The 14066-nt window shown below is 35.4% G+C and overlaps 2 protein-coding genes across 17 annotated transcripts in view; both read left to right on the forward strand.

Moving 5' to 3' along the window:
* The first annotated feature begins 1944 nt into the window (after positions 1–1944).
* Positions 1945–4625, forward strand: LOC115440690 (protein CutA homolog). The gene is made up of 3 exons (XM_030165105.2): positions 1945–2142; positions 2583–2740; positions 3404–4625. The coding sequence occupies exons 1-3, from the start codon at positions 2037–2039 to the stop codon at positions 3575–3577; spliced, it is 438 nt and encodes a 145-aa protein (XP_030020965.1). The 5' UTR covers positions 1945–2036; the 3' UTR covers positions 3578–4625.
* Positions 4626–8175: 3550 nt separating this feature from the next.
* The window catches only part of LOC115440680 (calcium-activated potassium channel slowpoke), a 66686-nt gene continuing 60795 nt past the window's right edge, over positions 8176–14066 (forward strand). For 14 of the 16 annotated variants that reach the window (XM_037440834.1, XM_037440830.1, XM_037440836.1 and 11 more), the window contains exon 1: positions 8176–8589. In XM_037440834.1, coding sequence (XP_037296731.1) covers positions 8278–8589 — 312 coding nt within the window. In that variant the 5' untranslated portion in view covers positions 8176–8277. The remainder of the gene's footprint in view (positions 8590–14066) is intronic. The other 2 variants (XM_037440835.1, XM_037440839.1) reach the window with 1 other exon arrangement.

Genomic DNA, 14066 nt, shown 5'->3' on the forward strand with positions numbered 1-14066 from the left:
GACACAAAAGAAGGGGAAATATAAAGGGGTTGTGACCCGATAATGGGATGGGTGCGTGCGCGCGCTGCCTGTACTTCTGCCCACGATCCCTCGGACAGAAGACTTTTTTGCCCTCATATAGCGCCTAGGGTTCACTATCACAAACACTATAAATTCAAACGGAACAACCGCGGACCATTTTTAAATTTTAGCTGACGTTTGGGGGCTACCTTCTACGTAAATCTAGTAAAAAATTATGGTTGTATTGCTATCCTGATATATTTTCTTAGATAGCCACCCCTTAGATTATAAAAAATATTCTGAGTCGGCACCCGATTTCTCCACAGCCATGGTATATACCTACATGTGGGGGCGGGGACGAACTACGTATCAAATAGCGGAACCTCGACCCCCCCCCCTTTGAGAAACACTTGACTCCCTTCTTGACTTAGAAATAAAAACTTATATGATTCATTTGGAAAAAAAAAACCTACATGTAAGGTTAAAAGCGGCGATAGCCTAGTTGGGTGTGGAACGGACTGCCAAGACGAATGTCCGCAGGTTCAAATCCCAAGGGCGCACACCTCTGACTTTTCTAAAAAATCATGTGTGTATTCTTTGTGAATTTATCGTTCGCTTTAACGGTGAAGGAAAACATCGTGAGGAAAACTGCACATCTGGGAAGTTCTCTATAGGAATTTCGAAGGTATGTGAAGTCTACCAATCCGCACTAGGCCAGCGTGGTGGACTAAGGCCTAATCCTTCTCAGTAGTAGAGGAGCCCATGCTCAGCAGTGGGTAAGTATATAATACAGGGCTGATATTATTATTATTAGGTATATTATATTATTATGTAAGGAACCCGAAGAATCCGAGGCCGATTGGCCCATAGACGGATTTTACTTCATACTACACCCATTTCAATAAAGAACGCATGCCAATAAAAAACTGGTATTTTTTTATTTTAGCGAATTAAGCTACTTAATAGTAAATGGTTGGGTGTGTAAATAGCCCAACCAACGAGAAAATATAAAAGAAAGGTGGAGGACCAAGGAAAAACAAAGCCGAGTAGCCACTACCTACCATGCCCCTCAAGGGAGGAGAGCAAGGGCTACTAGGTAATACTGCGCAAATTTACTCACCGATCTTGCAATCAAAGTCACGACACGCACACCGAAGAGGAGGTCCGGAATGCTAGGCGATGCTCCGGTTGCCTTTCACGGGCGATGCGGTAGGATGAGGTGCGAGGATCAGCGAGGGAGGAGTGAAGACAGAATTAGATATAATATGGATAATAGGAATATGGAAATATTAGTGGCGTAATTTTTTTTTAAGTAATAATAACATTCGTAAGCCCGTTTCCAAAGAGAACCCGTTTCAAACAATCAGAGCATAATGGCCAGTACCAATTACGTCCAAAGAGGCGGCATCTCCTAACTAAGCTACTAAGGTCGGATGAATAATTTTACGCAAACCGCTCCCTTGCCCTTAGCTCACGTTAAGAAGACACCAAGCGTCTCGACTGCTAAATATTAAAATTACTCAGACCGTATTCGATCATTGTAGGTTGATACAATTTACAAATGAAAAATCAAATATTTCTTCATGACCACTGCGAAACAGGCTTAGACCCTAGTGAGCCTATAAGAAAATTATAGTATATACAGGGATAAATTTTATACAGTAAGCAGTATGGATTACAACCAGAAACTTTGTATGAGCTAGATTAGTAATCAGCACGGCCTATTTATATTCATTGGAACTACAACAATATTTTATAAATAAAACAACTCTTACTACTAAATTGAAAATGAAACTCAGGAGCTCATCCATTTCACCATCGGAAATACTGTTCCAAAGGACTATTACAATATATCCTGAGTCTTCAATGTAACCGAATAATAGTAACATTTACTATGTTTCAAAATCGCACTGCGCACATCACTAAACAGTTATCATCTGTCAAGTCTCGAGTGACACTGTCATTTGTCAAAATATTTTTTTCTGGAAGAACCAAAAATCAAAATAATCTCAAATTACTTTTGCCGTTTGCGGAAAATGCTCACGCATTTCAATAGACAAGCATTGTTTACATTGTGTCTTTCATTTTTGAGATCTAGTTTCGCTGTGAACTACGCCAACATGTCTGGAGCGGTAATTCCTGGTAATTATTGTTGTTTTCGTGTTTACCAATAAGAATGATCCGGAAAACAGAATTACGGAATAGTCTGTTTTTTTTTTCTAGAATAATGTTTTATAATCATATTGTGTAATCGTATACATTTGCCTACGTAGTTATACTAGTGTGCAAATAACTTTTGACCGAAAATAAGTAATTCAAATGTTAACTTGACATTTTTTATATCAAAGACCGGCGTAACATTGAAATTGAATTTTAAAATAACATATCCGTACTACCTAGATTACATCTAACAATATTGTTATTAATGACTCAAAAATATCTCAAAAGTTTAAAAAGTACAACTGTTTATAAACATGACTTGCTGACAGTGTTTACAAACATTTGGCATTCAAAAATATGTGTAAAGCCTTGCATTATAGAACTTATAACAATATATTTTAAGGAACATTTTTCCATTCCAGATAAGTTTTCAGTGGCCTATGTGACAGTCCCCAACACAGAGGTGGGTAAGACAATTGGCACAGGACTTGTGAAGAACAAACTCGCCGCTTGTGTCAACATCATACCGCAAGTCACTTCCATTTACGAGTGGAAGAATGAGATTAACGAAGACAGTGAGGTAATATACTTATGAAATATATACTTGATATACAACTTAAAAAAAGAAAAAACAGTAACAAAATCCGAAAATAGGTATTCATCCTGAACAGGCTTAAAATATTATTGCAGTTTACAGGATATGGATAAATTAGATACATTGCTACAAATATTTAATTGGATCTGTTAAAGATCTTATTGCCTTTGAAAAAGACCTTAAACTTTTATAATACTATGTAGTCAGAACTGAGCAATGTCTAACTGTCTAGACACACTGGCATAAAATATAATGTTTGTTGAATAATAGACAAAAAAATATTACCTACCAGTGCGGAAGGGTGAAATTTTCTGAAAGGAAACTGACATAACTTACAGGTACTAATAATATGCATCATGCAAATAATTAGTTTTTACATAAACTAAGAAAGAGTAGCCGGCAGGAATCGAGATAATTGATTAAACAATAACTGATAAAGTGACTGATTCTGCCAGCTTGCCTTTTGGAATTTAGCTTCTGTTTCCATATAAATGGGTCCTTGCTACTGTGACATACCTAACTATTCAATATTTCTTTGTTATGTATAGAGTATTGTTACCTATCTTTATGTTTAATAAAATCAAGACAACTGTTGAAAACTAAACATATATAATATTTATGCCAATTAATATATGTTCACAATTCCAGGCCTTGCTGATGATAAAGACACGCACATCACAAGTGAACAAGCTAACGGAGTATGTAAAGGCCCACCATCCGTATGAAGTGTGCGAAGTTATATCTTTACCGATACAGAATGGCAACCCACAATATTTACAATGGATTAATGATGTAGTCCCAGAACCGAAGGCAGACTTGTAAATATGTAATTTTTATTTATCTATTTCTTTTTTTTATTATAACTTGTTATGAAATTTGTTGTAAGTACATAGTTATTACTTTGTATAAGAATAATTCTAATTATATTATTTCATACAGAATTCTTTTAAATTTACTGATGGTTATAAACTTGAAGTGCATATATAGAGTGATATAATTAGAAAATCAGGGTCCTTAAATATACTATTTTTAAGAAATGGCTCCAAATAAACAATAGTATGTAGCAACACCACTCTAATTTTAAATTCCAGAGCATCAAACGCTGAACTACCTTAACACTTCTATAATAAACATACTACAGAAATAGTCAGCTCAAATACATGTGAAAGTTCTTTGTATCATGTAATTTAAATTGCTTCAATGGGCTTTACACTAAAAACAATACATAGAGTAGTTACCAATGTAGATGTAGGCAGAACTGTCCAAAGCGGCTTCCGTGTAACAAAAATCTATACTACAATTTACACCCAAAAACAATAATCACAAAACAAGTACAACAACATTACTTCTGAGGCTACATATACATATATGAGGCTTTAGGCTACATTTATCTCGGGAAAATATTCATCCAGGAAAAACTTTTTCACGCGGACAAAGCTTCAGGCAAAAGCTAATTGTTTATAACATTTTATTAGTCTTGTGTCATATTGATTGTTACTTTCTCCATTCATGAAGATTTACTGTATAATACCAATCTTGTTGATATGTTTATTGAAATAAAAACAAAATAATAGGCGCAATTTTTAGAAATGCTAACTTTTATAAAGCAATTAGTAGTAAATAAATAAATAAATAAAAAAATATTATATTAGGTTGTTTTGAGACTGAGTTGTAGAAATGAAAATTATTGATTGTTTTATTAACCTAAGTAGGTACAATGCATAATTTTTATAACAAGAATGAGTGATTATAAAAGTGATAAAAATTGTAAGCATTAAATGGTTTCCCTGCATTTTTTATTTTCTTGTCATTAGTCATAAGCCTAGTAACATAAGTTGAGGAAAACAATAAAAATGACTGAAAAAAAAAACGTATTTTACTTTATAATAAGCTTCCTGACCCCTTTTTTTTGGGTATTGTATCCCGCAATTAACACAAGGAGAAACCTGCGAATAGTATACTGGAATGCCCCGGCTTAACGACTGTATGGCCCTGGAGGAAAGTTAGGAAGAATGCGTTGGAGAAGGATAAGGAACTATTATAGGATGGGAGGAGGGGGGAACGCCAGAATATTTTTAGTAACCAATAGGGTATTTAACTTATTTTTATTATTTATAACTTTTATAAAATACTTACGTCATATAAATTCTGAAAACCAAGCAATCATTGAAACCTGGTGAAAATCCACAAGTTATAAGTCATTGAAATTAGGTAGTAGGGGAAAGTGTCAAAAAACAAAAAAGGGACGCAATACTTGCATGTGACGTCAGCGGGAATTAAGATGCGTGCGAAAGAAAGGGATGGAGCGATATCCCCACTCCTGCACGTAGCAATATTTGAAATATGAATTACTGCCTCATTTCTTATCAAATTTTAATGCTGTTTTCACAAGAATTTCTTTTTTGTACTAATTGCTATTACATCTTAAAAAAATCACAAAATCAAACATAGTCAAATGTGCTATTGTTTCAAATTAAGAATAGTAACTTCTAGAAACTGTGGGGATTGAAGATGATTTCCTTGGCCGCATACTCAGACATCATGGGTGTCAAAAATATTTCCGTTATTGTAAAATATTCTCCTAATCCATTCATTCGTGTAACGACCAATGAAATATACTGAAAAACCCTAAGGCTATCCGAAAACACTGTCCGCAAATTGTAAAAAATTACTGTTGATTTTACATCTTTATACAGCAAAAGTTACTTCCGACAAGCTTCCAATGGCTCCATCCGGCAGTTTTCCTTTACTTTGTCTCATTAAAAAATAATCCAACATTTCGTCACATTTCTTCCGAATGTAAAGCACTATTCAAGAATTTCAAGCCAACTTGGTCATGTTTTAACAGAGAGCCGTCGACAAATTAGTGCATTTTGGCTCAAACAAACAAAATCTGCCAATTCATTATGTAACTTAACAATGTGTATTATTCTTGGCAAGATTTATATCCAAAGTAAATATTTAAAAAATTAAAGTAAGTTTAGGTTTAGTATTTTAGTTGTTTATATTTTTATTTTAGCACGTCACAGTGCTAATTGTGAAAATGCTACACCATTGTTTTTATTATGTCGTGTATCCTTCGTTCGAGGTCCTTAAATAAATAAATAAAAACAGGCAAACAGACGACGTGATAAAACTCTTAGGAAATTTTCTGGATACCTATGTCCAGCAGTGGACTTTCAAATACTGATGATGTGTTTTATTTCGATAAAAACAGGTTTTGATGACGTCGGAAACCCTTCAATTTTCTTCAATAGTAAATGATCAAAACCGCTTAGAAATACCAACTATGTCACACGACCTCATAAGAGTCATAGGAACTGCTTGGAGGCCTACGTCCAGCAATGGACATCCAAATGCTGATGATGTGTTTTGATTCGATAAAACACAAGAGATGATGACATTGGAAATCCTTCTTAATTTTTTTATCAAAAAATGATCAAGACCGCTTAGAAATACCCACTATGTCTGAGAAATCGTTCCCGACCTCTAAAGGTTTTATTTAACTTATCAGAAGTGACAGCGATTGGCCTCCATTAGCGTCAGTGTCACCGTGGAGTCAAAAATATCGCCGTTCGATATTCTTTACTTAGAACAGACAATAACTCTGCCTTCTGTATACTCGCTATAGGTGATTGCGAATATTTTCAAAAGTAAAGCCGATACTTACTAAAAATACTGGTATTCGTAGAAAATATTACTGTACACTCGCTCATGGTGATTGTTATCAATTACAAAAGGAAAGCCGATACTTACAAAAACATATATCACAAGTTTAAAAGGTATCGATGGCTGGTAAGCGGGTGGGGATCAAGTTACAAGTAGGTATGTATGCATTGCTAACTGCTATTTTCTGGCTTCTCCAAATAAAGGTCTTACTTGACACAAACTTTGCCCGCGATTACGCCCTAAACTGCTAGTTTTGTTTCGTTTTTATATTTATGAATATTGTATTCGACACATACGGTTAGTAAGTCTTAGTTATAATCACTGCACATAAGTATATCTACCTGTTTGAAGATACAGCTACTTTCTACTATACTATTTATTTGTTGTAGCTGAACAAATTTAAAACTTCAAAACAATTCTACACATTAACTCCAATCGAAATATTTTTTCTAAAATAAATTTACCCTGTGAAATTTAATTTAGTTAATTATTATAAACCTTGTATGGTACGGACACAAAATTTTAAAGCCGATTTGAAATATTTAATTTATTCAGCTATTTTTGTGGCTAACTGTACTATGTTCTCATGGTTGACAAATGTTATGCTTTGCTAGAAACTCGAATGATTTCGATCATTCTGTACTTAGTAGTTATTTTTAGTCATCGTACTTTTACTATTGTATTCAAATCTTAGTAACATTCAGATATATAGATAATAGAGACGTATACTTAACTATAAAGTTTTATTTTAAAACGATAAATACGTTATTTTTGTTATTAACACAGTAAACAGCTATTAAGGACGTCAATGAAAATAAAGTAGTGTTCAAGGGCAAAGCTTTTTCTGAATAAATAGTAATTCACGGCGGCCTTCGGCTGCAGCGGTTCTTAGAATTTTAATAATGAATATGAGACCGTCCGACCCTTCCCGATTTACTCTACACACCGATCCCGCCACTACTTCATATTATTTATTTGCTTTTAGCGTTTACCAATACGGACGTATTTATATTAATATCTGTCTATAAAAAAATATTTTCATCTTTTTATTGAATTTGGAGATAGGTTCTTCGTAAAAGTTTCACTTGATAAGAACAATGAGTGTCACTTGTGATTTATCTTTGCCCAAAGTTTCGTATAAAAGTGTCCATTATGTTTTAATTGGCTCATTTATTTTAACTAGAGGCAACTCACATAAAACCGAGTCCGTGTGTAACAAAGAAAAGACAAATAGCTACGTTATTATAGCGAGAGGCGCGAACGTATCGTCGCTTTCGCATTTCGCTCGACCAATCGCAGCCCGTAGACGTCTACGAGATTCGTAGCGTCCGCTGACGCAGTAACAGGGCGGCGTAGCGCTACGCTTATCGGGACACGGGCTGAATACATTGACCTTTGTCGAAAACCTCCGCATTCCCCGGATAATTCACTCACTCGACGTAACATAGCCGGTAAACAGTGTAACGGCGAACATCGGGCGCATTGCAACGGTGAGTGTGGTCGAACACTGTTATGGCATCGATAAAAACCGTGAGAGAAACATCTGCAGTCATAAAAGCCGTGGCGGCGACGATGGTCGGCAGACGGGCCGCGGCCTGAGGCGCGCTTCATCAGCCAAGAAGGATAGAGAAGGTAATCTTAGGAGAATGTGGAGCGTGGAGTCGAGGAGCGGGCGGTAGTGCGCCGTCGCGGATCGATCGGGCGGCATCGACCGCGGGGCGGTCGGGCGGACGGGGCGGCCGGGGCGGGCCGGCGGGCGGCGGTCGCTCAGTCGCGCGCGGGCACGGCGTGAGGGCGCGCGCATCGGTGCACGTGCATGGCGCGCCTGACTGGATGCCTCGCGCCCTCGGGGAATGGCTTCGTCCGAGGAAGAGGCGACTACGCCGAACCCTGAAGATGACTGCCTCAGTGTCCGAAAATGGTGGTGTTTCCTGCTGTCGTCGATATTCACGTTCCTCGCCGGACTGCTCGTGGTGCTGTTATGGCGCGCGTGCGCGTTCGTCTGCTGCCACAAGGAGCCGGAGCTGGCGCCCAACGACCCCAAGCAGAAGGAGCAGAAAGCCGCGCGACAGGGCAAACAAGAGTTCGAGGGGACGTTCATGACCGAAGCGAAAGACTGGGCCGGCGAACTTATATCCGGTCAGACTACCACCGGACGAATACTGGTATGTACCGCTCTGTTTCTCACCATTTGCCAGTCCTTGGCAGCTGGCCGTAACGTTTTACCCGCGCAATGTTTCAATGCGATCACAAACAAATCCCACTTCGATCTGCTAAATGACTATAAACTTTTGAGTCACGTTTAACCACACGCAAAAATAAGCGCCATATCTTGGCTCCTGTCTACACGTTATGGAATCGACAAAGGGCAACACTAACTTGTCCTTTATCGTGTCTGAATTGTGTCATCTGTCCTTTATTTACGGGGAGTTATTTTTGCGTGCCACTTTCGGTTCGCATTCCGAAAGTTGTAAACGAAATAATGCGGGTAAAATGAAATGTTTTGCCACGGAAAGCCGTTAATTTATTCAATTTAAATTTCAACTTGTATAGTCCTAATACGTTTTAATATTTGATGATTAATGTATAAATTAGGTAGTTGAAAGATTACTCTACACGTCTATTGCCTAGAAGGGAAAGTATGCCTAGATAACCTTCATTGGCGCTCGTTTGGCACAACACACCCTTTTGCAATACCCAAACGACCATCATAATAACTTCTTCATGATGTCATACACGCACATTAAAGAATATTAATGTGTAACATCGATACAGCTTTTCATCCTGGTTTTGCTCGCGTTGTCTCCCTGATCATTCCCGTTACGTAACTGATAATGGATGCTGTAGTGTTGTAATTGTATTGATTGACTATCTGTCGGAGGTTAGTTTATGCTGTCTTTGATATCAGCTATTTTAACAGTATCAAGGGTAAAGCTTGTAGCAAGTATTGATTTTTAGTGATAATATTGTTTGTTAATTATTCATTCTAGTGTTTATGGTTTAGTCTTATTAATATCACTCACCTTACCTTCCTGCATAGGAAATCTGCATACCTGAGAAATTCTCTATAGGAATTTTGAGGGTGTGTGAAATCTACCAATCCGCATTAGGCCAGCTTGGTAGACTAAGGCTTATCCCTCTCAGTAGTAGAGGAAACCCGTGCCTACCAGTGAGACAGTATAATACAGGGCTGATATTTATTATATTCTATACCTTACCCTCAAAATGTTTTACAAAGCAGTTATATTTACTCACAACGGTCACTTTTAGTAAAAAATAGTAATCAATAATACATATTCATCCAATATGATATAACATTAATACTTTAGCAATTCTATAAATCTTTAATCTATAGAAGTCGTAAACGTTAGCTCGGTAGTCGACGTCGTTGTGCTTGAGTTGAATAAGAGATACCCCAAGATCATACATGATTAAAAATTCATTTTGTATGAGTTCCGGTAGCCTAATTCAGATGCCAGTAGCGACGACGCCCGCATTTCTACGTCCGTAAAAGCAACCGATGGGATACATTTTAAACTACCCTCATTTCTATTGGCTTTGGGGTTTAAATGTTTATTGATATTACTATTTAATATAGATATTTATACATCTTATTAAATCATTTATTTAAATAAATCTTTTCGATCTTTTTTTTTTAAAGTACCTTCCAGCTCACTTTAGTAACCTGTCTTAGGAACGTATGTCTTATAAATATGGCTTTATATTTTGCACATAATTATATAAATTAATAAATTGATTAAAGTATATGTTTTACTGGTAAACCACGACTTAAACGACGCATATTATATTTCTTAATTACTTACATGAACGATTTTTATATTTAAGGTTGGTATAATGAATTTCAAATTTCTCATAAATTTCTATTTGTAGATATTAAGAGTTATATTGACTGCTCATTCTCTTGGCATACGTTATTCTTCTGGATCAGTCTTCTTTATCAATACTAAACCAACAATACTATAGTTCTTCTTGTGTCTATGTATTGTATTATACATATCGTTAGAATTTGAGATATCATAAACATAATTCATATTATATTTGTAACTAGCTTATGCCTGCGGCTTCGTTCACGTGAAAAAGATTTCCCAAGATAAAAGTACCCTATAGCATTTATTATTGTAGCTTTCTATTAGAAAAAAAAACAAAGTCGGTTTAATAGTTTCTGAGATTATTGCGTTTAAACTTCAGCTTTATGTAGTAGTAGGATTCGCTTTATATTTTCCCGGGATAGAAAGTAGCCTAACACTTTTCCAGAGGTTTGAACTATCTCTATATCAATTTTCATAAAAATCTGTTCCGACGATTTTGAGAAAATCGATAAGATACACACATAAAAGGGGACTTTGTTTTATAATATGTATAGATATTTTAGATTGTACCTACACTAATTTCAGAGATCGAAAAATCTTGATAAACTCTTTTATAAAAACATAATTTGTCTAGGATCAAATTTAACTCGAAGGTAAACGACTTATCACTAAACTACACGTTGAAGACTCGTGGGTATAAAAAGTATAACCTTGGTAATAACTTGAGTAAAGAAGAGTGCTTTGTATATAAGTCTGTATAATAAATTTATTTTTATTTATTTATTACACACAAAACTGGTTATAATCAGATACATATTGAATAAAAAATGCTTAAAGTTTTTTAACATAACCCAAAACTTGTGTTCTGACAAATGTACATAGATTTCCGAGTATACTGTATATTTGACTAAATAGTGATCACTACCACTTGGTGTAATACCCACCAAGATGGCTTGTCAGTCACACATAAGTCATCTTAAGAAAGATCCAATTTAAGTCCATTGGTGGCGCGAGACCTCTTCTTTGTTATAAATTTAGACTCCAACACACATTATCAACAGCTCAGAATATACAATCAACCACCATACCAGGAAAAAAAATACAACAAACTTTCGTGAAATTATTGATTCATTACACGGTTCGTTGACAAATACAGGATAATATTCTACTATGTGCGTGCGCTAAATGAATCTACGTTCATAGTAAGACGTTCCATATTAATTATTTTATTATTCATACAATCTATCAGTCGTGTATCGTGGCTGACTACGTATAAGTAATTATGAATCATTATTTTCGTCGTCATAAAAAACGCAATCTACGCAACCAGATCAGAACAAAACCGTGTCCATAATGTCTAGGTGTTCTCCAAGGCCATAGTCGGATCGGTGGGGAGCGAAACGGAGCGTTCAGCGCGCTGACATGTGCATGACTGCACGATGTACAAAGAGAATGTAATCACTACGTTAAACGCTGTAAGCGCTTTACCAAAAACACCTCATTATTTGTGCAGCACCATCTTTAACAATGGCCTAGGTACTATATACTCTGCCGCGCTGATTCGTTTTCAGATACAAATTATTGTATGAGTTAAAATTATTTTGACTAGACAATATCTATGCAGTGGTCGCCAGTCTGCTTATAAATTATAAAAATATGCAAATAAATAAATAATTAATATATACTGAATATTCAAGGATGATAATTAAAAACTATTTGGAAACCATTTGTTGATTCACTAACCATAATATATCATTTATGTAGATTTTTGTAGTTTTTTTTTTTCACTAGAAATATAAATCTCCATTCATAAATCAAAAATATAGCAACAATATGTAAAAAAAAAATGGATTATAACATCTGTTGTAATATGAGAAAAAAAAATCTCCCTTAAAAACGTTGGTCCTTTTTATGAACAAAAAGATACAACATACCTAAGTGAAACCTTTAAAGTTGTAAAGTCTAGTCGACTATTCAAAACATATTTGAATTGTTATATAACTATTTCTTAATATTCTATTTTACTTAGGTAACACTTCAAACGTGGTACAGGTCTGTAAAAACTAATAAACGCCACCACCTGTACGACCGATGTTTTAATCATTTCCACCGTCTGTATACAAATTTGTCTTGTTTCTTATACTCGTATTTGCGGTGTACAATTTTGCGGTGTGTAAAGTTTTAAATAAACGAATAAATAAACACTAAAATACATAAGTGTCGCGACATTCGATTCCATAGCATTTTTTTTTAGATAAAGATCATGCATAATCAGACATCCTATGTCCTCAACCTCACGTTGTTTCAATTATTGAGTATTTTATTTGGATATATAGGTACACGCATGCATTATTATATTTATTATTTTTTATGTTTGTAAAATAAAACATCAAATATTGATTTATTGATCCTCACACTATCCTACTAATACAAAAAAAAATAAAAAAATCCAAAAACATTTGTCTATTGCATTGATTATAATTGTCTTTAATATCACACCTCATATTTAATACCCAAGCAATTTTGATAAAAGCTACACTGTGGTAATAAATAATAAAATATAACTTCATATCATGGCTAGGTAATTTTAAAGCGCAGTATGGGAACTATGACAAGGATGGCAACACGTGTTCCCGACAAAGTAGCAGGGCCGTTATGCGCTGAAGGAGGGCAACCCTGCGCGGTAGCCGGCACGTGACGCGAGCCACCCTGACCTAGTTTACATCTATCGATGCGGCCCTCCGCCCCCGTAGTTCAAGTACAACTTCCCTTTCGTTAACCATTGATGCGTTTTTGTTGCTTGCATAGGGTTGCTGCGTTCCATGTTACATTATAGGATGGCGACTCTAGCCAACAGTGGCGGACCCGACACTACATATAGGTACTATCTATCGGTCTAATTAAAATTAGATTTTACATAAGTTACAAAAGGGAAGCCGGCAGGAATCGAGTTATACCCATCGCCACGGCTAGCCAATGGCAATGTATTATGGAAAGAAAGAAATATTTTGCATTATCTAAAGGCAATATTTGAATTAAAGGATACTGTAATAGTAATATTTAGAAACTACGTGTTTCCTTCCTACTTTATTTAACAATTTACTCCTTATTCTGCAGTTATTCCTTTCAAATGACATGTTACTGGCTCTCATTTCATACGTTTTATTCATTGGCATGATCGGTTATATCCTGATCTTGTAAATTGAAGCATTTGTGTAGATGGTAAATTGTAATCGTTATTGTAGAAACTAATTTTTACTCACTAGTTATATTTATTTATCAGGTAAAGATAATGATTTCTTATGTTTACGCGGATGTTGGACATTAAAATAAAACTACTTTACGGATTTTATCGCGGTATTTTTATATGAGGCAAAGATTTTGTATGTTTTAAATGTAAGTAGATATTGTAACTGACATTTCAGACGACCATCACTTCAGTTTTTCCTAAGTCTTAGATAACTTAACCTGCCTTTGAATCACTATTTTGAATAAAATGTTAGATATCAAACAAACACACTAGTGCCTAAATACCAAACCTTTTAAAAACTAGTAACTGTTAGTAAACAAACAAAGTTCTTAAATTAAAGTAAAACTTATTGATGGAATAATATGATTCGAAATCATTGCATAAGGTCGATACTCCCTTGCATTATTTTAATATTTTATCATCACAGGGGCTTTATGATTAAAGAAACTTCATCACAATTATCAATTTGACCCCATTGAATTATCAATTTGGGCTAGAGGTTGAAAAAAAAACAAAACATACTGATAAAAATGTCAGTCAACTGCCCAGATAGTTTTATTTA

This window comes from Manduca sexta, chromosome 20, assembly GCF_014839805.1.
Source record: "Manduca sexta isolate Smith_Timp_Sample1 chromosome 20, JHU_Msex_v1.0, whole genome shotgun sequence".
Taxonomy (NCBI): Eukaryota; Metazoa; Arthropoda; class Insecta; order Lepidoptera; family Sphingidae; genus Manduca; species Manduca sexta.

Excerpts from the sequence above, each read along its gene's own strand:
- LOC115440690 (XM_030165105.2), top strand. The coding sequence starts at position 2,037 with ATGCTCACGCATTTCAATAGACAAGCATTGTTTACATTGTGTCTTTCA. Across the intron at positions 2,143-2,582 it reads GTCTGGAGCGGTAATTCCTG|ATAAGTTTTCAGTGGCCTAT; the intron begins GTAATTATTGTT and ends TTTCCATTCCAG. Across the intron at positions 2,741-3,403 it reads AGATTAACGAAGACAGTGAG|GCCTTGCTGATGATAAAGAC; the intron begins GTAATATACTTA and ends TCACAATTCCAG.